The sequence below is a fragment of the Sus scrofa genome, chromosome 14, assembly GCF_054392235.1.
Source record: "Sus scrofa isolate SSC_HxYL_T2T_F1_AM1 chromosome 14, Sscrofa_HxYL_maternal_Yorkshire_Landrace_v2.0, whole genome shotgun sequence".
NCBI lineage: Eukaryota > Metazoa > Chordata > Mammalia > Artiodactyla > Suidae > Sus > Sus scrofa.
In genome coordinates, this window is record NC_139396.1 from 135530133 (window position 1) to 135556398 (window position 26266).

At 52.3% G+C, this 26266-nt stretch overlaps 3 protein-coding genes across 13 annotated transcripts in view; 1 reads left to right on the forward strand and 2 right to left on the reverse strand.

Moving 5' to 3' along the window:
* OGA (O-GlcNAcase) overlaps nucleotides 1-989 on the reverse strand; it is a 28957-nt gene extending 27968 nt beyond the window's left edge. For all 3 annotated transcript variants that reach the window (XR_014826796.1, XR_014826795.1, XM_003483548.5), the window contains exon 1: nucleotides 384-989. Coding sequence is in view for 1 of the 3 variants with exons in the window: in XM_003483548.5 (XP_003483596.1) it covers nucleotides 384-582 (199 nt within the window). In the remaining 2 variants the exon portion in view is untranslated. The remainder of the gene's footprint in view (nucleotides 1-383) is intronic.
* LOC146397027 (uncharacterized) lies at nucleotides 403-12635 on the forward strand. 4 transcript variants are annotated; one of them, XM_084995260.1, is made up of 6 exons: nucleotides 403-1128; nucleotides 1393-1507; nucleotides 8586-8638; nucleotides 9607-9671; nucleotides 10150-10226; nucleotides 10404-12635. In XM_084995260.1, the coding sequence occupies exons 3-6, from the start codon at nucleotides 8610-8612 to the stop codon at nucleotides 10476-10478; spliced, it is 246 nt and encodes an 81-aa protein (XP_084851386.1). In that variant the 5' UTR covers nucleotides 403-1128; nucleotides 1393-1507; nucleotides 8586-8609; the 3' UTR covers nucleotides 10479-12635. The 4 variants fall into 4 exon arrangements, 2 of the variants coding, with proteins under 2 accessions (XP_084851386.1, XP_084851385.1); XR_014826815.1 differs by lacking the exon at nucleotides 9607-9671; XM_084995259.1 differs by having other exon boundaries at nucleotides 10150-12635.
* KCNIP2 (potassium voltage-gated channel interacting protein 2) lies at nucleotides 6856-26266 on the reverse strand. Of its 6 annotated transcripts, none has more exons than XM_003359349.5 (10): nucleotides 25889-26266; nucleotides 11593-11688; nucleotides 10678-10731; nucleotides 9918-10042; nucleotides 9448-9517; nucleotides 9202-9272; nucleotides 8972-9079; nucleotides 8703-8807; nucleotides 8513-8575; nucleotides 6856-8236 (listed from the first exon to the last, which is right to left on the reverse strand). In XM_003359349.5, the coding sequence occupies exons 1-10, from the start codon at nucleotides 25959-25961 to the stop codon at nucleotides 8189-8191; spliced, it is 813 nt and encodes a 270-aa protein (XP_003359397.1). In that variant the 5' UTR covers nucleotides 25962-26266; the 3' UTR covers nucleotides 6856-8188. The 6 variants fall into 6 exon arrangements, with proteins under 6 accessions (XP_003359397.1, XP_003359396.1, XP_003359395.1 ...); XM_084995250.1 differs by having other exon boundaries at nucleotides 6858-8236; nucleotides 10678-10776; nucleotides 25889-26236; XM_003359348.5 differs by lacking the exon at nucleotides 10678-10731.

Below are 26266 nucleotides of genomic sequence, written 5' to 3' on the forward strand. Positions count from 1 at the left end.
TACACGTCTTTCCGTGTGAACCCAAACCATCGTAGGGAATAAGATCCCAAGATACAAAGATGTATATATAACTCAGAGCCTAAGACTAGGCTCCTTACGCCGCCTCCGTTGGAGCATGCCTGGCTCCAAGCCCAAAGCGGGTGGGGTCAGAATTGCTAATAGCCAGAGGGCAACTCGACGCCGCCTGAGAACCCGAGACCAGCTCTCCGTCTCCCCTCTCCCCTCGTTTCAGCAAGGTCACATTTCAGATCCAAAGAATAATCTCCTTTTAGAGCCCCCATCTAAAACACTGCCGCCACCTGCCTCACGAGAAAAGAACGTGTTAGAACTAGAGCGAAGAGGGAGGAAGGGCGCTCTTGCCCAGCCCGCGCCAGACCGCTCACCTTCCACCACGCCACATAGGAACCTCCGAGCCCCGCCTGCCGCCCCGGCCACCACGGCTCCCCCGGCCCCGGTTGGATTGTCTTCTCCGGGGGCTGGAGCTGCAGGCGGCTCCAACGATGACCCCGCGGAGGCGGCAGGATTGGAGTTGAGCTCGCTCTCCCGTTCCTCCAGCGCCGCCTGGCTCTCCTTCTGCACCATCCTCCTGCCCCTGGCCGCCGCCACCTCTGCAGGTCCTCCTCGGCCTCCGTCCGTTGGGCCGCCGGCCCGGAGCCCTACAGAGGGCCTCGGCTCCAAGCGCGCGCCCCTCCGGTTCCTTCCCCTCCCCCCCTCTGCCCTTCCCCCTCCCTCTCCGCAGAGACCCGAATGCCCGGATGAGAAGGGCGGCGGCACCAGCGCGAGCCCTTTGTCAGCCGCTGCCTCAGCCTAAACTGGCGAGTCGGAAACCTAAGCGGAGAGCGAAGCCGCGACCTCTCGTTCCCTGGACCAAGACCCCTTTTCTCGTTCTCAGTTAGCTTCCGACGCCCTTCGGATAATCCTAGTTCTTTCGCTACCTCCTCCCGAAGCCCCTGTGTCTCCTCTGCCGCCGCCTCTACCACCCGCTTCCTGTTTATCCGCACTGCGCCTGCGCTGGAGACCGGCTCAGACCGGTCCCTTCAGCCCGGATCCCCCTCCTTCTTTTGGGCCAGCCTATTGAGCTCCATTCGGTAGGGGGAAGTGGAACAGAAAAGACACCAAAAGCAGAAGGTAATGAAGGTAGTGGAATGTACCATTTAGGCTAGCCACCCTCCAGAACGAGCCAGGCGCCCTGGAACGGACCACTACCCCACCCGAAGAAGGGGAGTATGGGAGGAGGCTGCACCCGGTCGGGGCAATAAGACCAGGGCGGGGCGGGGGTGGGGGAAGAAGGTGGAAAAAAAAAAAAAAGTGTTTACTCTCTCAATGCGCAGGCGCGGAAACGAAGCCTCTGGTTCTTAAAGAGATAGAAAGAAACTGACCTATTTTCTACAGATATTCTTCTAATGAGTTGGCTCATTACATCAACCCGACCCAGACTCGGTTTTGTGAAGACAGCACTCCAAGAAGCTCAGCTCACCCCTCTGCCTTGAAACATTTCCCCCTTCAGGTTGGCACTGACCCCTTTTAAAAATTAGATCATTCGTTCATTCCTTCATTCGGCAGACACCAATTGAGCTTGCCTCATGCTGGCCTCTTGGGCTCCTGTGAGCTCACAATTTGGTGGTACAGGCAAACGAGTACACACACTGTCTCCACACGTTGTACCCAAGCGATGTGGAAACTCAGAGAAGAGACCAATTTCATCTTCCTTTTGGGGAGAGGCAGTGGCCATGGCTTCACTTTTGAGCTGGGTCAAAAAGGATAAATAGGAGTTAGCCAGACCGAGTTGGGGTGAAGAGAAGAGAAAAGGGCACTCTAGGCATGTGGAAGAGAGTACAAGTGTAGGGAGGGGGAAAAAGGCCTGGCCCTTTGGGAAATGGGGAGTGTGGAGTGTGTGTAAGGGAGAAGTGAGGGCCCTTGGGCCTCAGTATAAACATCGTTTCCTTGGGAAAGCCTTCCCTCAACCCTCAGTGGGCTTGGGTCCCCTTGCTATATGTTCTCAGCTCCCTTTGGTTCCGTCATAATGCACTTGATTTGAGAGAGCTGCAGTAACATGCGAGGTATAAATGTGAAATAAGCTCTCGATCTGATTATTAAGACTTGGTATTATTGTTCATCTTATACTTCAGTCTCACGCTAGACTCCTCCAGGGGTAGCCCAACTTGTAGCTCCACAGAGTCTTACAGTCTCTCTTCTTTTTCTTCCTAAAGTGTTGAGATGGAGGTTAGGAGCAAACATTTTCTCAGGGGATCTCCTGTGATGACACCTTGGGGCCATAGTAACTTCACTGGATATAATGGTCCTTTGGGGGATCTGGAAATTATCATTCTAGCTGACCCCACCTCCCTCAGTCTCATGACACCTTCCTCTTTGCTTCACATCTCACACTATGGCAACTGCTAGCAAGTCATCATCCACAACTTTATCTACTCTCCATAGTCCACACTCTGGGGTCTATGACCTGAGCATACCTTCTCAAACTTTCAAGGGCAGTTCTTGCCACACACTCTCTCTCTGTACCACACGTCTACCCCCCAGCACCTACAACAGGAACCAGAGCTTAGTAGGCCTATGATAAATACTTGTGCAATGGATGAGATAGGGTCCTGCTCTCACAAAGAGGAACCAGAGCTTAGTAGGCCTATGATAAATATTTGTGGAATGAATGAGATAGGGTTCTGCTCTCTCTTACATTCTGGTTGGAGAAACAGACAATAACAAATTCAGTACATACACAGGAACTCAGTTTGCGTTAATGCTGTGAAGGGAGGAAATCTACCAATATGGTAAAAAGTAATCACACAATCAATTTTTTTTTTTTTTTTTTGGTCTTTTTGCCTTTTCTAGGGCCGCTTCCTGCAGCATATGGAGATTCCCAGGCTAGGGGTCGAATCGGAGCTGCAGCTGCCTGTCTATGCCAGAGCCACAGCAACGCGGGATCCAAGCCACATCTTCGACCTACACCACAGCTCACAGCAACGCCGGATCCTTAACCCACTGAACAAGGTCAAGGATCGAACCCGAAACTTCATGGTTTCTAGTCGGATTCGTTAACCACTGCACCACGACGGGAACTCCCAAGGAGGGTCTACTTCAGATAGAAGAATAAGTATAAGTAGTAACTAGGTAAGCAGTGATAGTGGCTTGGACAAGGGAACAGCAGTGGAGAGAGGTGGTGCACCTTTGGTGGGAGAGTTGATGATTGATTAAAGGTGAATAGAGGGAGAGGGAGAGGAAAAAAGGAAGACCCCTAAATTCTGACCTGAGCAACTAGGTAGATGGTGTAATTAACTGAGATGGGGAAAAGCAGGAAGTCATGAATCAGAGCTGCATTTTGATCATGTTAAGCATGACCATTATAGATCCACATGAATATGTCAAACAGGCAACTGGATATATGTGTCTTGGAGCTCAGAGGAGAATTCTGGGAATATAAGCTTAGGATTCCCCTGCATATAGTTGGTGTCTAAAGCCATGGGGTTGGATGTGATTTGGAGAAGAGGCCCCGGCCTGAGCTGTGGGGCACGGTGTTTAGTATTCCAGTTGAGAAGGATGAGTCATCAAGGAAGGGCTGAGAAGGGATGGCCAGAAAAGTAAGAGGAAAACCAGGAGAGTATGAAATACTGGAAGGTAAAAAACAGAAGAGGATTTTGAGATAGAGCAGCTAACAACATTCTGTATCCAACCAATGGCCAGAAAAAATGATCCGAATGCCAAACTCCCATTTCTTATCTTCTGGTTTCCATTTTTCTGCCCTGGCTCTGGAGTATTTCTCACCTCCCTAGAAATTATCAATTTCAGACTTCAACTTCCCTTAAGCTTGGATCTAACTTAAAATATAGAGGTTGTCTCCATACCTAACCCAGTTATATACTCACACTCCCCATGGCCATTTATCCAAATACAATTATTCATACAATCATAGAATGCCTGTTATGTGCCAGGCTCCAGGAAAAGATGGGTATAGTTCCCTGGTGGTCTGGTGGTTAGGCTTCAGTGCTTTCACTGCTGTGGCCTGGGTTCAATCCCTGATCTGGGAACTGAGATCGCATATCAAGCTGCTGCATGCTGGCCAAAAAAACCCCAAAAAGATGGTTAGGGAGGAAAAAAAAAACTTAGTCTAGACACCAAGGAGCCTTCAAGAGCTTATAATGTATCAAAAAAGACAAATAATCACTCAAATAAATATATGGTTTAGAATCCAACTAGTATCCAAGAGGACGCAAGTTTGATCCCTGGCCTTGCTCAGTGGGTTAAGGATCCAGCATTGCTGTGAGCTTTGGCATAGGTTGCAGAAACAGATCAAATCTGGCATTGCTGTGGCTGTGGTGTGGGCCAGCGGCTACAGCTCTGATTTGACCCCTAGCCTGGGAACCTAGGTATGCTGGGGGTGTGGCCCTAAAAAGACAAAATAATGATAATAATAATAATACAAATGAACTAATTTACAAAACAAACAGAAGTACAGACTTCAAAAACAAAATTATAGTTACTAGAGGAAGGAGAGGGATTATTGGGAGTTTGGGACTGGTGTATGCACATTGTCGTATATGGAATGGACAGTCAACAGAGACCAGCTATATATATATAGCACAGGGCACTCTACATTCAATATTCTGTGGTAACCTATGTGGGAAAAGAATCTGAAAAAGAATGGATACGCGTATATGTATAATTGAATCACTTTGCTATACAGCAGAAATTAACATAACATTATAAATCAAATATACACCAATAAAATCTTTTTAATGATTTTTTTTAAAAGTATAGGACAACAAGGAGTTCCCCTTGCAGCTTAGCAGGTTAAGAATCCGATTAGTAGAGTTCCTGTCGTGGCGCCGTGGTTAACGAATCCGACTAGGAACCATGCATGAGGTTGCAGGTTCGATCCCTGGCCTTGCTCAGTGGGTTAAGGATCCGGCATTGCCATGAGCTGTGGTGTAGGTCACAGATGTGGCTTGGATCCCACGTTGCTGTGGCTCTGGCGTAGGCCAGCGGCTGCAGCTCCGATTCGACCCCTAGCCTGGGAACCTCCATATGCCGTGGGAGCGGCCCTAGAAAAGGCAAAAATAAAATAAAATAAAAATAAAAAGAATCCGACTAGTATCCATAAGCATGTGGGTTCAATCCCCGGCCCTGCTCAGTAGGTTAAGGATCTGGCATTGCTGTGAGCTATGGTGTAGGTTGCAGACATGGCTTGGATCCTGTGCTGCAGTGGTTGTGGTGTAAGCATAATCAAAGCTGCAGCTCTGATTGGACCCCTAGCCTGCAGCCCTTTAAAAAAAAAAAAATGTAGGGCAACATGAGAACCTGTCACAGTGTTACCTTGTCTGGATTATTCATGACATGCATAGCATCCATCTTTTTTTCTCTCCCTTCCTTCCTTTCTTTCTCTCCCTCTCTCTTTCTTTTTTTTCTCTTTCTTTCTTTTCAGGGCTGCACCAGCAGCATATGGAAGTTCCCGGGCTAGGGGTTGAGTCTGAGCTTCACCTGCCAGCCTATACCACAGCCACAGCAACACTAGATCCGAGCCTCATCTGTGACCTACAATGCAGCTCATGGCAACACCAGATCCTCACCCCACTGAGTAAGGCTAGGGATTGAACACACATCCTCATGAGTACTAGTTGGGTTCTTAACCTGCTAAGTCACAATGGGAACTCCAGCATCCATCTTCCTTTTTTCTTTTCTTTATTTTTTTGTCTTTTTAGGGCTTCACCCGAGGCATATGGAAGTTTCCAGGCTAGGGGTCGAATCAGAGCTGTAGCCAGCATCCATCTTTCACACAGGCACCTTTACTGTGCTCCAAGGCCACCCTGAACAGAGACTTGGGGAACAGAGTCTAGTCTCAATTCTCCCATAAACTCACTGAGTGACCTTGAAAAGTCCTCTCCCCTCTTTGGGCCTGTTTTCCTCTTCTGGAAGGTTGAGCAGTAAACTAGATTATAGGTTCTTAACCTAGAGCCCATGGATGGGCTTCAGGGACATAAAAAATACATGGAAAAGTGTATCTTTTTCCTTCTGTACACTGGGCCCATAACTTTCATTAGATCCTTGAGAGGAGTTGTAACTCAAAGAAACCCAAGGACCTAAGGAGTAGGTAGTTGTGTGATGATGTGAGCAGCAAACCTAGATGCAATGATAGACTCTAGAAGCAAGTTTTTGTTTCTGGGACCCCATACCCTGTTCTTGACCTTGTCAATGTGTACAGTGTTGGAAGAGAAGGCCTGATATCCCTTCTATGGGTGAAGCTTAGTCACCACATAATGGTGCCCTAGAAAAAGGATGGGAGGAACTTACCATTGGTGGCCCCACTCCAGCAACAGAACAAAAAAAGGTTCCCACACCGCACATGAATTCTCTATTATCCTTTGTGTCACCTGTTCCATGGTGACCTGCCCTGGGTCCACTCCATCTGCTCCCCCATCATTCTTGGCTAGAGTATGAACACAAATGTATGTCCGTACTGGAGGCAAGGTTGGGATATTTGCACAAAGGAACTTTCATTAGAAGCCAAAGAAAGCACTTTGAAATTAACCATATAATAGAAATTCTTGGTTTGACTTGTAAGAATATCTAGCCAAAGACAGGTGACTTGGCATAGTCTTCAGGATATCAATATCCTGTCTCTTCCTTGTCTCCTCTAAGGATGTGGGAAGGAGATTCAGGGGCCTCATTGAGGTCCAAGAGGTTTCCATCCCTTCCAGAACCTCTGTCTTGGTCTCCTGCCAATGGTTGCCATACTATGGTCAAGGAAGCATTTTCTTTGGCATCCAAAGGGCTGCAGGTGTATGAATTAGGGGTGATGAGTTATGTCTGGGGAAGGAGGGACAAAAAGGCAGAGACAGCAGCCTGTGCATAGCCATTGTGTTTTATTGGATCTGGTGTATTTCTTAATTACAAAATATACAGAGGAACCAAAAATGCAAAGCAGTCAATAGTGTTCTGATGGGAAAGGGGGCTCTCTGGGGGTGCCCCCCCCCTCAGATCACAGCTGACTGAGAGAGTGAGCTAAATGGGACAAGCAGATATATTAAGGGGTGGCAGCATGGCAGGGGTGCTGACGGTGAGGTGGGACCCGGGTCCTATGGTCCCTGCCTTCAAGGTGTGCTCGAGGGCAACTCTGGGTAGATTGGACAGAGCAAGAGGAGACTAGGTGGGAAGTGAGGAGGCTATGTGGGGGGCAGGAATAGAGCCTGGGTAGATCAAAGATTCTAATAAATGCCCCCACACTGGGTTCAAATACTTCGCCTACCTCCTTCCTGCCTTTCTCTTCTTAGGCATCCACTGGGTGGTCCCTGACATATTCCATTCCTCCAAGTCTAGAGGACATGGCAACTGAAAACTTGTAGCCACCAGACAGGGTAGGCTAAAACTTTGGCAGGTATTAGCCAGGACAGCTCCCACCCCTCTTCCCCCTGCTGCTGCCGCCACCACCTCAGCATACCAACAGGAAGGAAGAAGAGGAAGGAATTCCAGGGGGGAGCCAAACACCAGGATCCCAGACTCTCCTGGGATACTGAGGTGTGTAGGAAAATTTTCTGGGGGTATTTCCAAGGAACCAAGGCCTTCTGAAGCATCCCCAAACTCACGTTCTAATGGCTTGGTAGCAGACCTGAAGAGCTCAGCGCTACAGGGTAGCATGCTCTCAAGGACCATCCCAGGGCCTTTATACTCTCTATCCCAGCCACCCCTGGCTCAGGCCCAAGAGTACTCCCTCTGCATTCTTGTCCGCCTCCTACAGAGCTCTCAAAGGCCCTGGTTGAAAGCCCAGTCTGTGCCAAAGACAGAAGAGCTGTTCTGATAAGGGAGTCTTAGGGGAAATGTTTATGAGATCAGGGATGGGGAAGCACCATAGCAGGAGACATTTTGTCTAGTGTTGTGGTTTCTCCAGTGGGGGTAGGAGGGGGAGGACCACTCCATTCCCACAGCAGGTGCACCCTCAGCACTGAGCTTCAGGCAGGAAGGGGGCGCTGCTGAGAGGGACATCCCACAGATACACTCTGCCCACTCCCGGGCCCCCTCAGCTCCAGCAATCTGGACCATTGAATCCCCAGGCTCTTGGATTCCGACAGCCCCCAGGGTAGGGCTAGGATGAGGACAGACCTGGGAAGAGAAGGGTGAGATCCACCTGGACTAGGGCTAGACCATGGTCCCCCCAGGACAACTGAGCCCCGCTCCTGGGGAGCTAGATGACATTATCAAAGAGCTGCATGGACCTCATGATGTTCTCGTCCTGTAGCCATGGTGGAAGAGAGGCAGATGGGAGAGAAAGAAAAAGAAATGATCAGAGACAAGGAAAAGGACACTGAGTCGGCAAAGGGGACGTTTGGAGACAGAAAGAGGCAGTGAGGTGAGGGAGGGACAGGCCTCCCCAAGTTACAAAGAAATAGGATTCATATGTGGGGGGTGCGTTCGGGAGATGGAACTCTGCCCAAAGGAGCCTGCTCCTATGTCACTGAATCAGGCCCTGAGTCCAGAGCAGGGAACTGTGGCGGGCAGGGTCCTATACCTTTTGACAAGACTCAATGAATTCCTCAATAGTCACCACACCATCCTTGTTTCTGTCCATCTTCTGCAAAAAGGTCGTCAGTAGGGAAACAGGAGAGATGACGGGAGAGAGGCAAGCAGAACTCGGGTAAGTTCCCTGTTGGGACCTCCTTCCCCTCCCTCCCAAACCCAGCCCACCCAGTCCCAGGCACCTGGAAGAAGCTCTCCACGTGTTCCCTCGGGGCCTCCTCCCGGAGTGCAGGATACGTGTACTTGCCCATCATGTCATAGATGGACTTCATGATGTCGAGCATTTCCTGTTAGGCCAGGAGAGAGGAGGATCCCTCCTCAGAGCCTCTGACCTCCAAAGGAGAAGGCCTAGGCCTGCTGGGGATGCTTCTGTAGGGGGCATTTTCCTCTCATGCGCCCTCGGCAACTCCTCCCACACATACGGCCCCTCCAGCCCTCAGTGGCTTCGCACCTCCTTGGTGATGCAGCCGTCCTTGTTGAGGTCATACAAGTTGAAGGCCCAGTTCAGCCTATCATCTGTGGTTCCCCGAAGAATCACCGACAGACCAGCCACAAAGTCCTAGGAAGAAGGCAGGGGGAAAATGAGTCTTCCGGTACCCTGCACCCAACCCTCTCTCTGAGTCTGGCCTGGCCCTGAAGCCTCAGGAAACAGGCCTTCCTGGCCCACCTTGTCCAGCTCACCTCAAAACTGACAGAGCCATCGTGGTTGGTGTCAAAGGCATTGAAGAGAAAAGTGGCATATGTGCTGGAGTCTGTAGGATAAACGTGGCAGAGTAAGCTGGGCTTCCAGAAGAGGACTTCCTACCTCCCTACCTCCCCGGGGCTCTTCAAACCCCATTCGCTTAGCATTTCTAGCCCCTCCAGAACCCTCTCCCCCACTCAGCTTAGAGACGGACAGCTGCCTCCTCTTGGGACTCGTCCCCTCACCTCCTTGAGGAAAGAATTGGGAGTAAATCTGCTTGAAGTTCTCCTCATTGACAATTCCACTGGGACACTCCTGGATGTGGGGTGGGGAAGGAAACCAGCTGAAGGAAGAGACAAAACCCCTTTCCACTCACCGCCCCTCACCCTACTCTCTGTGTCCAGAGACGCCCAGAGAGAGGGGCTCTTCTCGTCTCCAGGGGACTCACCATGTAGTTCCTCTCCTGGAGGTAAGACTTCTTCCCAGCACACAAAATAAAAACACAGAACTGACAGGCTAGTACACAGGCTCCGCCCCTTCTCACACCGGCCAGAACCCCTATCCCTCTGGCCAGACCCCCACTAGGTCTGTGGGGGAAGGGGAGCTATCCCTTCTCCTCCTCCTCTTTTCACTCCCCAAAGAGTTCAGGCCAACCTTTCAGAAAAGTCCTGGATAGGCCTCATCCCGCCCCAGTTTGGCTCAGCTTTGCACTCACGTTTTTGAAGCCCCGGTATAGGACTTGCAATTCCTTGCGTGTGAACTTGGTTTGCTCCTGCAGCTGCTCCAGACCCTCGGGCCGGTGACACACAGTGGACAGTTCAAACTCATCCTCCACGCTGTCTGCGGGGTGGGGGTGGTTGGGGGGCACAGCCGGGCCTCAGGCCTGTCCCCTGTGAGCCCTCTTCAAAATCGCTGAACCATTCCCCCCGACCCCATCTCCCATGCAGGAGACCAGCCTGCTAGTTCCCTGGACCCAGAGCCAAGGACATCAAGGCAAAGAGAAAAGACGCCGGTCAGCTTCGAAGTATGTCAGCGGGTCCAGCCCAAGTCTGAATCGGCGCTGGCCCCTGGGCCCTTGACCCCTGGTTGGAGGGGAAGGCCCCCAGCCCTATCTTCCTTCCAGAAAGACAAGAGTAGGAAAATTGGGTTGGAGAGGAGGCTTCTGAGCATCCCAGCTCAGGGCCTTCCCTTCCCAACTTAGGTCCACCCATCTTCACTCATGTGGACTCCAGATCCTTCCTTCCAGCCAAGCCCAGCTTATCCCAGCCATGCCTGAGCCATGCTCCTCCCAGCTCCAGCCAAGCCCCATCCATACCCCACTCTTACCACACCCCTCCTAAGACTTAGAGGAGGCCCCCACCCCTGTCCCCATCTCAGCCCCGCCCCCAGTGCCCAACATCCAGTCCCCAGGCAAGCGGTCCCCACCCCAGGCTCCCGAAGTCCCCCGCCCCGCCCCCACCAGGAGAGTAAGTCACCTGGGTCCAGCGGGCGGGGTCTGTGGGGGCGGAGGGAGGCTGGGGCGGCTAATGCTGAAGGGAGCGAACTGTCACCGAGAAAGCGGAAGACCCGGCCGACTGCACACACCTCGCCCCTCACACTCACAGCAATTCTCACAGACCTGCGTGTTACAGTGCACACACCCAGCCCCGCGCGCGCAAAGGCACACGTAACAGATGAGCACAGACACACGTGAGTGTCGGACCCCATGCACATCACACCTGTCCTTTTCCGAATCTACCCCCAAGTGGGAACCAGCGGAATCAAACACAATGACACTCTCAAATGACTGCAGACCGGGCCTTTATAGCTTGCAAAATGCAGTACGATCCTGTGAGGCGGGCAAGGCCCAGATGAGGAAACTGAGACCTACAAAGCGAGGTCATTCAACTGGGGACCAGGCTGGGCCTAGAAAACGCATCCTGGCATCTGGAGGAAGGCGGGCTCCATCCTTACACTTGAATCCATCTAGTCAAAGCACTGAAGACCTAATATCTCAAGGCCCGAAAAACATGCTCAGGAGTGAGGAGGGTGGCTAGACCCTAACCCCGCCCAGCTAATCCACGCACAGACCCCCACAGCTGCCTGGTCCCGCCCCTGCCACAATGGGCACACTCACTCAGGCAGAGTGGCCTCAGCCTGCCGCACTGAGTGCTCCCAAACACCCAGATCCCGCCCATTTTACAGACCCGCTGGTTCAGGCACCGCCTCCAAACAGACCACGCCTACACACTCTGTAGCTCCACCCCCTCACACTCTGGCCAGTCAGGGCCCCTGCCCCATCCCCCTATACTGGTCACGCCCAAACACACTCACGCAGGCCGGATCCCCTCACACTGGTCACACCTCCACACATACGGGCCCCACCCCCGAAGCACAGGAGAGGCACTTGCTTTCACTGACTGAGGGCAGGGCTTGGGGCCCGCAGCAAGGCAGCAGCTTGAGGAACCGCTGCTTCAGCGCTTTTTTAGTGGGCCCTGGAGGGTGGCCTAGAGAGAGAGAAGACCCCAGGAAGGTACATTAACCCCACTGTCCCTCCGTTCCCTGTACCCTCCCCACCATCACAAATCAACCCCAGCTGGGGGCAGGTGTTGGGGGAAGATGGGGGCGGGCAATGGCCAGGGTAGCTGGGGCCAGCTGGGGGAGTCCAGTGGGCTTCACAGGCATGGAACGAAGGTGGCTCAGGCCACCCTATAATGGGGACACAAGCAGGGATAGTGAGGTGGCACGGGGAGCACTGTTCTGTCTTTGCTGACCCGGTGCCCTTGGCTCCAGGGCTATAGCTGACCTCTGAGGGTGATGTCCAACCCAAGGACTGCCTGGGTAGGAACAGCTCTCTCTCACACACACATACAGTTTGACAAGTGTGTATAGCGACATACAGAACAATAAATCACAGAGTTAGAGATGCCATGCAGGGATAGCTTGATCCCCAGCACTTCACTCATACCTAGTGGCCTCCCAACACACGCACACAAACACAGATACGTACACTTTGACCCAGTGCTCCTTCACACATACATATACACATGTGACCGACCTAGAAAAAACATGACACATATGTAAATGCCCCCGTACAGGCCATCTTACATACAGCATGACCAAACCACACAAGTACACGAAATGACCCTGGGACATTAGGTCACAGTGTGGTCATCATGAAATATCAAGGTCGCCACAACACATACCTATATCATATCGTGACCTAAGTGTCTGTGGTACCCAGATACCTAAAACCGCACCTCACTCACAGAACCTGCATTTGCCCTGGGTACACCCACCTTTCTTTCCTATAACCCCCCGTTCCAAGACACCTAGAATGTTCCTGCCAGTGGAACAGAGTTCCTCAGCTAACCCATCCACCCTACAATTGTGTCCCATCCTAGTCCTTTCCAGTATGGCTTACTCTTTGAAGGTAAAATGATGACAGACCTTGGAGATGAGTATTCTGTGGTGTGTGTGTGTGTGTGTGTGTGTGTGTGTGTGTGTGTGTCTTTATTTATTTATTTAATTTATTTTGCTTTTTAGGGCCACGCCTGCCGCATATGGAGGTTCCCAGGCAAGGGGTCAAATTGGAGCTGTAGCTGCCGGCCTACACCACAGCCACAGTAACACGGGATCCAAGCCACATTCACAACCTACACTACAGCTCATGGCAATGCCAGATCCCCTGACCTACTGAGCAAGACCAGGAATCAAACCCGCATCCTCATGGATACTAGTTGGATTCATTTCCACTGAGCCACGTAGGGAACTCCCAGAGATGAGGATTTTGTAATGTGGGACCAGGGCATCACAGTTCCCCTCTCTTCCCCTTATTTATATGCTAATTGTATCCCAGAGAGACCCTCTCTTGTGTATCTTTCTGTCTCCTGGCTGCACCCATCTCCAGGGTCAGAGCTCAATGGACCTGGCACACTGACTGAAGTTGGCCTCGGTCCCTTCTTAAAAGGGTCCAGTTTTGTTTAGTTGTCGGCTGGCATCCCAGCTCCCTCACAGGCATCGCCTCCCATGCAAGGCTCCACCCTCAGGAAGAGGCTCTGCTCCGGAGGAAACTGCCTGAAGTCAAAGCCTCCTCTCCCTCCCACTTGTCCTCTCTCCCCAGGAGCGATGGAGAGGTGGGGAGGGAGGCAGTGAGCTGGGTGGGAGATCGATGGTGGCCTGGCCCCTGGCCCAGGGCTCCATTAGCCGAGACTCTGGTTTCCCGAAGCCGGATTGCGCCTGGGGCTTCCGGGGGTATAGCAGCCGCTGGACTGGGGGCTGGCTCCCCCGCCTCTCCCAACCTCCCCTTCTTCACACATCCCCCATTTCTGGTCCCCTGCATGCTCTCAGGATTCCGTCTCCTCTAGGCTCCTCTGAAGCTGTAAAGAGAAAGTGGGGTGGCTTTCTCTTTCAGATAGGATGTCCGGGGTTCCTGGATGACCCCTCCTTCCCATTAAATAGTCTAAAGGGGATGGCAAGTGCGAGCCCAACTGACTTCATCTTTTCGGAGCTGGATGAATCCCAATCCATCCAGGACCAATCCCTGCTCCCCACCCCACCCCAATAAATGCATCAGAAGATGGAGGGGAGGCTAGGTGTTTTCTGCTCTTACTGAACCCTAGAGCAGACAATTCATGGACCTTCCTCTGTTCCCAGCTCCTTTCACATCTTTTCAGTTCTCCCGGTGTCTACCCTGCAGCCCTATTACCATAGTTCTTGTTTGTTTTCCTGTCCCCGGTGGAACTGGGGGACAGCCGTGCTATGGAGCTGCATAGTTCTTAGTATGAAGAAGAGGGAGAGGCCAAACTTCCCTGGGGGAAGCACAACATGTTCCCCTCTCTACTTCCACCTGACTTTGGGGTGGGGTGGAGAATTAATTTCCTACTCCCAGTGTCTAGGCCCTGGAGCTTATTCTGCCCTAGCTGCGGGAAGCAAGGCAGCCTGGGAAGCAGGGTCCCTGATCTGATCCACCTCTCAACACTCCTGCCAGAGTTGGTCTATAAATGTCTCATTCGCCTTGTCCCCACTCCTGTCCTTCCAGAACCCATCCCATCCTTAGCCTCGGGTATGGAGCTGGTACATCCTCAGGGAACTCTGGGAACAGCCACACACACCATCAGATACCCAAAGAGGCTCAGCCACACACTCCATGCCCCTCAGGCACAGTCACCTCTACCGTCTCACAAAGCTACACATCCTGTCACTCAGACACATTAAATCTGGTGCACCTGTCACATATGCAGGTTCAAAGAGTCACACATTTTGTCCTTTCTCCCACACATGAATACAAAGCCATACCCCCATATCTCTCACACACTGAGTAACCCACACATTCTGTAACCCACAACTACAAGGATGGAGGTGTCAAGAGTCACACATATCTTCAGAGCCATTGTGGGTCCCTGGCCCCAAAAGGGACTCCCTAGAAGTCTGGTGTCATCTCAGGATCCTTGGAAACTTCTTCCTCTATTCCAGATACTCCTGCCTGTCTCCAGGCTCCTCCTCAATTCCCCCAGATTCCCCTCACCCTCCAGCCCCCAGTCCCTCCACTCTGTACCCTCATCACCTCCCTGCCTCCTGGTCCCCTCTCCACCTCCCTTAGACACCCAGTGCCCCAGATTCCCTCCTTGTCTCTCCCAGACCCACTCCTCGAGTCTCCCTCTCTTTACCTGTCCCAGATGCCCTGGCTGCTCCCCAAACTCCCTCCTCCTCTCCCCCAGATGCCCATCCCATCACTAACCTGCTCACCCCTGCAGCCCCCCGCCCCAACCCTGCAGGCCACTGTCCCTCTAGCCAGCAGACCAGACAGGCCCAGACACCTGGGTTACCTTCCAAGGAGACAGGCTCAAAGAGGCCAAACTGCTCCAGGACTTTGACAAACAGAGCAAGGACCACGAGCACAGCAACCATCTCCAGCCCCTCCAGGTTCATGGTGAGCCGGGGGCATGGCCCCACAGGCAGAGGTGGGCCCGCCCTCCTCACACCACCTCCCCCAGGCTCCCCAGCTCGAGTTGGACCGCCCGCAGCCTCCCTCCCCCTCTCCCTCCCCGGATCTCCTCCCTCTCCCCCTCCACCCCGCCTCCCCACACGCCTCCTGGCCACAGCCTCTTCCTCTTCCCGGGGCCACTTCAGCCTATGGATTGGTATCACCTCAGGAGCCTTTAGTGTAAAGGATATGGGCCAGGACAGGCCAGAGGAGGGGGGCAGTGAGCTGCCTTGTCCCTGAGGGTAGCTTCCCCCAGACACCCTGTGGCTACTCTGTGCCTAAGGGAGGGGGTAGAGGGAGAGGGGAAGGGCAGTTCGTGTGTGAGAGAGAGACAGAGAGAAATTAGAAGCTGCACAAGCATAAGTAATATGCTCTGGGTGTCTGGGTGTTTTCTGGTGTGTATATTCCTGCATTTGTGTGGAGGATAGGTGTACCTCTCCTTGGGTGGGTGTTTACGCATGATTGTGCACCTGTCTCTTAAGTGTGTCTGGTATACATGGGTGTCTGTGGCATGTGGGCGTGTGAGAGTGTATTGGAGTATTTCTGAGTGTGTATGCGGTGTGAGGTGTCTGTATTTTAGCAGGGTTGTGGGTCTGAGGTTTGACAGTATGGATGTGTCCTATAAGCAGGAGTATGGCTCTACGGTGTTTGTGTAATTGTATCTGCATGAGACTGTATGAGAATATAAGAGGGGAGAAGGCAGTGACCTCTCCAGTCAGGAGGACACCACTGACATTGATCGTGGTTGCCATGGAGACTGCGGGGCTGTGAGCACTCTCTTCCCACAGGCAACAGGCAGGGAAACTGAGGCCCAAGGGAGAGAGGATTAGGTCCAATAGCATGGGCAGGAAAAAGGCCACTTCGCTTCACCATGATCCTTTGGGGAGGGGACGGACTGCAGCTGCCTTTGGGACCCAGAGACTCAAGCTCTTGGGAGAGGGGGAGGGATGTGCTCTTCCCTTCCTCCTGGCTGGGGCCGCACCCAGCAGGTGCCAAAGCCCTGCCTGCTCCTTGGCAATCTTTACTGAGCTCAGGGCAAAGCCCAGGGTAGGAAGGAAATCTGAACCTTCCAAGGGAGCCTCTCAGCCGTGGTGTATTCCTGGAGCCCCTCCCCCCTCTTCTCATCTTCCTCCAGGTGGGGTGGTGTGTGTAGGGGGTGGAAGGGGCCCTCAGAGCCTCTGGGTGACTTCCCACTGCTGGCTAAGGCCTGGGCACTCACCATGTGCCAGGCAATGTGCCATGTGCTTATGGATATTATCATCCTGAAGTTTTACAATAAACCTATGCAGGAGGTACTGTTATACCCACATTAAGGGAAGGGAAACTAGACCAAAGGAGGTTAAGCAAAGCTCCAAGGGTCAGAGCTTCAATTTCAGCCCAGTCTGACTCTGAGCCTGCGCTTTAAATCACCACATCACTGCCCCCCTTCTTAGCTTGCCCACCTAGAAGGCCCAGTTTAGGGGGATTAACCCCAGAGGGACCCCTTCCCCCTTGTCCAGTTCTGGGATGACTGTGTTTCTGCCCCCGTTGTGGGGTGGGGTGGGGATGGGGGCTAGTCCCTACTGCTTTGAGGTTCACTCATTTGCAGTTTGACATGGCCACCACTGGGGGTCAGGCGTCCATCTCACACCGTATCTTACCCCTTCCCTCTGCCACCAACCCTTCCACTTTCCTGGGGAAGGTGTGGAAAGGACTGGGGAAGAAGGAGACGCCTCTGGTAGGCTTGGTCCTCTGCTTGCCCCTCTCTGTTCCCTCCCCCAGGAAGACGTTAACTCCCAAACCGTTTTGGTTCTCACACCTTTGTACAGGTTTACAGATCAAACAAGCACATATCTTCCTCTCACCTTTCAAAATCCACATCTGGCATTTAACACCCTTCCCCGTACTTCCTTATCAGCAGATCGCTTTTTTTTTTTTTTTTTTTTCCTCCTTTAGGGCCGCACCCAAGGCATATGGAAATTCTCAGGGCTGTGGGTCAACTCTGAGCAGAAGCTTCCAGCCTACACCACAGCTTCAGCAACACAGGATCCAAGGTGCGACTGCGACCTGCACCACAGCCCACCGCAATGCCATTGAGGGAAGCCAGGGATTGAACCTGTGTCCTCATGGATACTAGTCGGGTTTGTTACCACTGAGCCGAAAAGGGATCTCCTAGATCGCCTTTTTTTGGAGCCAGTTTGGCCTCCTCACTGTACCCCAAAAACCCCAAACTCCGTGCTCTGTGTCTTCACTCCTGTTATCCCCTCTGCCTGGAATGCCTCCCTTCTGCTCTCCTTCTTCCTACTGTGCTTACCTGTCCTTTAGAGACAGATTAAATTCTCTTCCCTTCAGAGCCTCTAGCCCTCAGCGGGCTCCTAGCTACCAGAAATTCTACTGAACTCATTGTTGGGCCCTCAAAACTTAGCACTTAAGTCTGCAATGTTCTTAGTAGGAACAGTAAAAGGAGGCAGTGTAGCATGGTAGGTAATAGTGCGGGTGAGGGTGCCAGACTCCCTGGGTTCAAATCACAGCTCTGCCCCTTGCAATTAACTGGACAAATTCCTTTTTTTTTTTTTTTTTTTTTTGGTCTTTTTGCCATTTCTTGGGCCGCTCCCATGGTATATGGAGGTTCCCAGGCTAGGGGTCTAATCGGAGCTGTAGCTTCCAGCCTACGCCAGAGCCACAGCAATGCGGGATCCGAGCCGCGTCTGTGACCTACACCGCAGCTCATGGCAACACCGAATCATTAACCAACTGAGCAAGGGCAGGGATCAAACCCGCAACCTCGTGGTTCCTAGTTGGATTCGTTAACCACTGCACCATGACAGGAACTCCTGGACAAATTCTTAATTTCTGTGTGCCTCTGTCTCCTACCTCGTATGGGTGCTGGGCCTTCCTAAATGAAATAATACATGGACAACTATTAGAATAACTCCTAGCACAGAGTATCTGCTTATAATTCTTTGCTGCCATTATGAATAACGTGATACTCCCCTCCCTACATTTCTATAGCTTTTAACAATTTAGAAAACATTTCCATAAATGCTGTTATTCCTATGGCTTCTCATGACCAATCCCATGAGGTAGGCAGAGTGAATAATATTGTGCCCATTTCACTGATGAGGTAAATGAGACCCAGAGAGGTAAAGAACTTGCTCAAGGTCCCTTAGCTAAGAGGAGACACTGCAAATTTGAACCCAGGTCTTTCTGGATCAGTCCTATTTCCTCAATTAAATTCTAAGCTCCTAGAGGGTAAAGGTGTTAAAAATCTGGACCTATACCAACTGAATGCCAGGCTCTGAGCTGGTGGAACAAAGGTGAACCAAACAGGGTCCTGGCCCTCCTGGGCAGGGAGAAACAACCCACTGACAGAACTATACGGCATCTATTCACTCAAAAAAAATTGTTGTTGCCTCCTATGTGGGTGTAACTGTTCAAGTCAAAGCTTTCTAACTGGGATCCCCGGAGAGGGGTTTTTGTTTGTTTGTTTTTGTTTTGTTTTGTTTGAGCTGGTTCTTTTTTTTTTGTTGTTGTTGTTGTTGTTGCTATTTCTTGGGCCAATCAAGCGGCATATGGAGGTTCCCAGGCTAGGGGTTGAATCGGAGCTGTAGCCACCGGCCTACGCCAGAGCCACAGCAACGCGGGATCCGAGCCGCGTCTGCGACCTACACCACAGCTCATGGCAACGCCGGATCGTTAGCCCACTGAGCAAGGGCAGGGACCGAACCCGCAACCTCATGGTTCCTAGTCGGATTCGTTAACCACTGCGCCACGACGGGAACTCCTTGAGCTGGTTCTTAAAGGATGGCTAAAATGTCAACAGTCCACCTTAACAAAGGGATGGACATTTATTTATTTATTTATTTGTCTTTTTGCCTTTTCTAGGGCCGCTTCCCATGGCATATGGAGGTTCCCAGGCTAGGGGTCTAATCAGAGCTGTAGCCACCGGCCTACACCACAGCCACAGCAACGTCGGATCCGACCGCATCTGCAACTTACACCACAGCTCACGGCAATGCCGGATCCTTAAGCCACTGAGCAAGGCCAGGGATTGAACCCGCAACCTCATGGTTCCTAGTTGGATTTGTTAATCACTGCACCACGACGGGAACTCCCGGGACTGACATTTATTGCGCACATTTTGTGTCCTTGATACTTCACACATGTTATCTCATGTAATCCTTTAGATTTGAGAGGTAGAGTCTAGTTCTCCTGTGTTTACAGCTAAGATGGTCAGATGAGTAGTAGTATATCCATTTAGCAGATGAAGGAATTGAAGCTCAGAGAAATGATTGTCTCAAGATAAAGAGATGATGAAGGATATATCAAGACTTGAATCAGAACCAGTGATCTGCCAGGTCTCTCAGGCTGTCTCTCCACCATGTGTAGTATTACCAAGGAATCCTGAGTGATCGCAGCTTAATTTGTATTAGGGGAGCTATGAGTGTTAAGACCAGAGAGGAGCAGATTCCCTGGAGCCTTGAATGCCAAGCCTGGCTATTTGGATTGAAAGAGGCAGCAAAGCCACCTCTCCCTTCTCTCTGCTACTGATTCAGAGGGACAGACTGACAACAGTGAAGCTAGGTGCCCTGTCTGTGGCCCCTCCTCTTTCTCTCTCATCCCCACCCTCAACCTTCAGAGACCTTGACCCAGCCTCACAGGACTCAAAGTCCTAAATGAACCATGCCTCTGGCGGGAGGATCTGATAGAAGTGACAGAGCAAGTTGTTTTTGAGGCTCTCCCTTCCCCCTCCTCAAGTCTCAGCGCCCTGTGAGAAACTTGCCCAGGTCTATCCTCCCCAAGCTTCCCTGTGCTACTTAGCTCTCTATCTGAAGGAGTCAAAAAAAATTTTTTTTTCTTTTTTCTTTTCAAGGCCACACCTGCGGCATAGGGAAGTTCCCAGGCTAGGGGTCCAATTGCAGCTGCAGCTGACGGCCTACACCACAGCCACAGCAACCCTGGATCCAAGTCTCATCTGCTTGTGGCGGCACCACACTTAACCCACTGAGCAAGGCCAGGGATTAAACCCACATCCTCATGGATACTAATTGGGTTTTCTTAACCCATTGAATCACAACGGGAACTCCTGACCCAGGAGGGAAATCTGAATGGAAGCACTTCAGGCAGAGAGGGCTGAAGCGAAAGCTATCTTTAAGCATTAGGGGGGACCCTTAGGTCCCGCAAATCTCACCAGAGATACTCCTATCATTTGGTCATTAACCTCCCGAAGTTCAAATCTAGAGTAATTCTGCCTTATGAAGGGGATCCACACTATGTAACTGCCCCACTTTCCTGTCTGCTCTTGCTCTGCCAGTGAGGAACCCAGCTAGTAAAGGCCTTCTCCCAGCCCTCCATCCCCACTCCATCCCCAGCCAGGCCAGAAGACAGAGCAGCCCCCAGTTGCGTCAGGTGATTAATGACCTCCCTAGGCCTTGGGGCTATTTTAGGGCCTGGAAGTCATGCCTGCTATGATTGAGAGCTGGCTCTGCCTGGTTCCAGTCATCTGTCACTTGAGACAGGTCCAAGCAGGGGGCTTGGAGGACACATGCTCTCCAAAAGACATCCAAACACATGGCTCTGGCCTCAGACCCATCTCCCCTCTTTCTGGAGAGCACATGGTAAGGAGAGGTCTGCTTCTACTCCAGAGGCTCAAGGGGATACTGTGAAGAGAGCCAGAAAACTACAGATCCCAGAATGCCACAGGGCTAGGTTGTTTCAGTCTCACCAGGCCAGGTAGGGAGGGATGCTGGGTTCTATGGGCCCTGCTCAGGCAGCTCTAAGGAAATCAAGTGGAGGGGTGCATAATCTGAGCAGTGCCATGATATGACACCCCCAATCCACATATCATAAATTCCCCAAATCCCACACCAAGGTATAACCTTGTGAAGTCCACACAACTAACTGTGGCTCAGGAACCCCCAACCCCACTCTAAAGCACAGAACTCGAGGTACGTGCAGTCTTAGTGCCATAGAATTCCAGGGATATGTAACCCCAGGGATGCACAGTCCTGGGGATGCACAACCCCCTTAATACAGACTCCCAGAGACAGACAAATCGGTGACAGACAAACCTGATGTCATACAAGTCTATCCATCCCATCATGCATAAACTCACTAGCTAAGTTCGTGTTGGTCCAGTCCCACCTCAGGATTTTTCCCTCCCAGACACTGACCCCAGTCATCTTAAGATCCCATAAAACTAAGCAATTTAGTAAAGGGCTTTGCCTTTGCCCTGCTCCACTGCAAGCTTCCTCCGCTTATCCTTGTGAAGGGCCTTGCCCCCTACATCCACCTGCAGAGGCCCCCACCTCTGCCCTCAATAAGCCCTGCTCCCTCCTCCATCATTGTGAGGGACCACCATGCCCTCTCTCCTTTCCTCTTTGAGGATCCCTCTGCACTCCACCTTCTCTGTAAGGGATCCTATCCTAAGCTCCACTTCTGTCGGAGTCTTGCCCTTTAATCCCCCCCCCCTTATTTGAGGGATCCTACTTTCATCTCTAAGAGGGTCCCTCTCTCTCTCCACCTCTGTAAGGCTCCTATCCCACCTCTCTTACTGTTTGAGAGGGGTCCAGCCCCTTCCTCCCTTCCTCATACCTGGCGACAGTGACCCAGTCACCAGCTGGTAGAGGGATCGCGCTGCCTGCCCCAACGGGCTCCGGCACCTGCGGGGACATCGGTTCATGGTCCAGCAGTGAGCACAGTGGCCAAGCTCCGCCCCCAAGGCGCGTGGCGGTCTGGTCTCCGCCCCCAAGTGAGTGGGCCCCGCGTGGGCGGTGCGGGAGGGCCGGACCCACAGGACCAGGGTTCCAGACCACAGAGCTCCATTCGGTTCTCCTCTGCCTTCTCCTGGCCGTACAAGGGGAACTCTCCCTGGGTTCATCAGCTGAAGCACCGGCTCGCAAAGTTCCCAGCCTGGGGCAGGGCGGGGGAGGGGCAGCACAGACTCTCCTCACAGCCTTTTTGGGAACGTTTCTTCTGAATTTCTGGTGGGGAATGGGGGGCTCCCACGGGTTTTGAAATAGGAGCAGGAGAGGGAATGAACATTATCTTTTATTGCCCTGCTTCACCTCCTTCTCTGCCTGTCACACCCCTCCTCCTCCCATTTCGACACGGAGATGTGAAGGGGTAAGAGGACCTAGTTGTCATGGCAACTCCCCACACTTGCATACTTCCTGGACCAATGGGAGCGAGAGTAGGAGGGAAGAGGAGGAACTGACCAGTATATTGGGGTGGCAAAGGGATGGCAAGGATGTGCCCCTACTGATCTCTGTCTTCCGGCTCTGCTGAATCCCCTTTTCTCGTAACTGTTTGTTTTATGTCCCTGTGTCCTGGTCTGGCGGGTTACACTCTCCTATAAACGCTGTCAGCCAAATGCTTGTAGAAGCCCCCTTACCTACAGTCCCGGCTCTGACTCCTTTCCTGGGCTCATTCCTATCTGGTAATACCCAAAGTAAATCATTCCAGGACCCACTAACGTCTTCACACTACTGAGAGAGCCTAAGGGGACCCCACTCCTCCGACTGGGATCCCGTATTTTTGGCTGAAAACCCTACATTTTTAAGGCGAGAGTCACCTCTGAACTCCACGAAGACTTGCCGCTTAATTTGGCAACATCCCTTTAGAATGAGCTCCTCAAGCATGGCTCCTCTAAGACCACACGGGGGCGCGCCAGTCCAGGAACGATATTTACGGGCTACAGGGAGGTGACTCGAGATCTCGGCTGGGATCTGAGCTCAGGCCTTGGCCAGCCAGGTTCCAACTCTCTCCTCATTTTCTCTGGTCCTTTTCTTGCTTCCGCCTTGGACAGTGCCACCGCTGGTCGCTGCCTTTTCCCAGCCCGCCGCACTGCCAAGAGGTCATGTCGTTTAGGGAAGACTCTGGAGGGGGTAGATGTGGGGCGAGTTGGAGCTCAAATTTTTTTCTCCTAGATTTGTATTGAGCCTGAGGTGGCAGTGGGAAGGTAAGCAGCTAGGGCAACCCAGGAGGTATGATTTTAGTGCTCCTCCCTGTCAGCCAGATAGGCCAGGATGACTGGAACCAAAGCATACCCCCCACGTCCAATCTCAGGAATCCCACAGGCAGTTTCAACTTCGGAAACTTGGAGAGCCCTGCTGCACTTCCTTTCACGAGCTTCAGCACCGTGGACAACGACTCTCACTCCCCTCAGGCTTCAGCTCAGCCATAGTGGAGTCTCTGAGCACCCAGTGCCTTATCGTCAGCTTCCCAGCCCCATTTATCTTCCCAGCCCCATTTATCTCTTATCTTATGATAAGCCAGCCTTCAGCGTTCCCTTCGTGGCTCAGCGGTTAACGAACCCGACTGGGATCCATAAGGTTGGTGGTTCAATCCCTGGCCTCACTCAGCGGGATACAGTGTTGCTGTGAGCTGTGGTGTAGGCTGGCAGCTACAGCTCCTATTCGACTCCTAGCCTGGGAATCTCCATGTGCCTCGGAGGAAGCCCTCCATCCGAAAAGAGAGCTCCTGAAAAGAGAGCTCTCCTGGTAATCTTGTTTCTACTTTCCAAGTCCTGCGTGGAGCTATCTACCGTAAGGATGCTCCCGTGGAACATGATCCCTAGTGCTTGTCAACATTTGAACTTTACCTTGGGAGGCAGGTAGGTAGGAAGTAGTATTTCTGGTTTTTCCAGATGAGAAAGGCAAAACCCAAAGAGCAAAAGTCTTATAGAGCTGGTATTCACACTTCCATTTCTGTACCTTCCAATACATATTGTTCCCCACCTTCACCTGATTCAAAGAGCCAAGTGGGGAGGGGATGATTCTTCTCTAAAGAGGAGAATCAAACACTGATTAACGCAGTACTAAAGAGGGCCCTGGGGCCTTTCGTACTCTGGAGGATCCTATGTTGGCGAGAACAAAGTTCTAGGCAGAGTTAGTCAGCTGGATCTTTATTTATTTATTTATTTAGTCTTTTTTTGTCTTTTCTTGTCTTTTCTAGGGCCGCTCCCACGGCATATGGAGGTTCCCAGGCTAGGGGTTGAATCGGAGCTGCAGCCCCCAGCCTGCACCAGAGCCACAGCAACTTGGGATCTGAGCCACGTCTGTGACCTACACCACAGCTCACAGCAATGCCGGATCCTCAACCCACTGAGCAAAGCCAGGGATCAAACCCGAAACCTCAGGCATGGTTCCTAGTCGGATTCGATAACCACTGAGCCACGACGGGAACTCCTCAGCTGGACCTTTAGAATCCACCCAGGTGTGAGGCACATCTGGGTCCTGGCTGAGTGGAAGGGTTCCCCTTTCTGGGATTCTCAGCATAGGGACTAAAACCTCCCCAGGGTGGACGAGTCAGGGAAACAGTTTTTCAAGGTGTTACAACTTTCCTCCGTCCATTCTCAAGTCTTAACCTCACTCTCCTCAGGCCAAAGGTCATGGCCTCCGCTTGCCTCCCCAGGGAGAGAGTTTCCCTCCTCCCATTCTCCGCTGGAGTTCTTGGGCAGGCTGCACAATGAGAGAGAGAAACACACGTACATGGAAATGTACACAAGGTGACACAGTCACCCACACAAACACATGGATCTGCCTACCAATCCCAGGAATACGCACAGGCACAGATGTACTGGTCTCACATACCTCCCTAGTGTGGGAGAGGGAGAATGCCTGGGTTAGCAAAGTACTTTGGGGGGATTCTTATAAGGGCAGGCCACATGTCACCTCCTAGGCGCAGAGCTTCCATCTCTGGGTCTGGAGGGGAGGCAAGAGGGTGTGTTTTCCTCTAGGTTTGGGTGAAAATTCTGGGAGGGTTGTTGGGGGTTGAAGGGGCTTCGGTTGTAAGAATGATGTCTAAATACTTTTGGGAAAGAGCTGACCCAGCATTGAGCAAAGCCTCCCCACAGGAGCCAGGTGCTGTTCCTGGGAGCCAGGGTGGACAGATGGACACCAGAGTGCCTCCTTGGGTCTATCCTGGCTATTTGTGGAATGTGTGGGGGAAGCAGTGGCATGCACTAAAGATCGTCTTCTGCACCAGGAAGCCAAGAGGCAGCAACAGTAAGTCATTTCAGAGACACTCACTGACCCCGCTGCAGACATCACCACACGAAAGTGCACAATCAGTATCAAACACCGACGTAACCCACATAGTCTCACAATCGCAAAATACAACACAACCCATTTTAACACATTCTTGTCCCAGGAGGTTCTTAGTTATAAAGTCTTACAAAGAGACATACCACCGTAAAGTGAAGCTGTGACATATTCAGGTAGTCACATGCCACTTCATACAGAATCACACACTCAAAGCACGGAGTTGCACACAGAACAGAGATACATGGTCAAAACAACTTCATCAGGACAATCAGGGACCTACACAACCTCATGTAAACATCTGACAAGATCATACAATCGCACAGCCACATGGGATCACACTCAAGCCCAGGGCACATGGCAACCAGCTGTGGGAGGCACACACACACATACACACAGACACACACAAAGAATGACAGGCGCTCACGCACATAATACCTCCCACTCTAGACATCCTCCTAGCCTTGTGTCACACACACCCACACCTGCTGCCTCTCCCCACCTGCCCACCTGCTCTACCTCCACCTCCCCCCCCCAATGCAGGACCCAAGGCTTTGAACCTCCCAGAACAACTGGGAGGGTGCCTGGGAATGGGACAGATTGTGAGTATGGGCCTGGCTGGGGTCAGAGAGGCTTAAGGGTCTGGGGTGATGGAATCTGCACTCCCTCCCTCCCTCGACCCCCGAGCCACTGACTCACCGGTGAGCTGGTCATAGGATCCGTCCAGGTCTCGGGAATCGGACAAACTCTCCTTACGACCCTGGCCCCGCATGGCCCCCGGCGCCCCCCTCCCGTCCCCACCTGGGCGGTGGGAGGGGGCGCCGGGTGGCCGGGATTGAGAGCTCACACGGCGCCCCCTGGCGGCGTAGAACGCTGCCGGGGCTGGAGGCCAGAAGAGTCCAGACTGGGGTTGAGAGCCTGGGGATCTGCAGGAGTCTGGGGCCCACCTGGGGGTCCTGGGGCAGGAGCGGGAGCTAAGGGTAGTAGATGAGCGCAGAGCCGGAGGCTGAGCGGAGAAGAGCGCAGAGCCGGGAGCCGAGCCGCCTCTCCTCCCGCCCCCTCCCCGCGGCTGTCACT

What these genes read in the sequence shown, in the direction of transcription:
- LOC146397027 (XM_084995259.1), top strand. Translation starts at nt 8,610, where the DNA reads ATGACGGGAGAGAGGCAAGCAGAACTCGG. An exon ending in GAGAGGCAAGCAGAACTCGG is followed by an intron (nt 8,639 to 9,606) that starts GTAAGTTCCCTG and finishes CTCTGTGTCCAG; the next exon opens with AGACGCCCAGAGAGAGGGGC. An exon ending in ATGTAGTTCCTCTCCTGGAG is followed by an intron (nt 9,672 to 10,149) that starts GTAAGACTTCTT and finishes TCTCCCATGCAG; the next exon opens with GAGACCAGCCTGCTAGTTCC.
- KCNIP2 (XM_003359346.5), bottom strand. Translation starts at nt 22,026, where the DNA reads ATGAACCCAGGGAGAGTTCCCCTTGTACGGCCAGGAGAAGGCAGAGGA. An exon ending in GACTGGGTCACTGTCGCCAG is followed by an intron (nt 10,043 to 21,740) that starts GTATGAGGAAGG and finishes CCCACCCCGCAG; the next exon opens with ACAGCGTGGAGGATGAGTTT. An exon ending in TATACCGGGGCTTCAAAAAC is followed by an intron (nt 9,518 to 9,917) that starts GTGAGTGCAAAG and finishes CCCCACATCCAG; the next exon opens with GAGTGTCCCAGTGGAATTGT.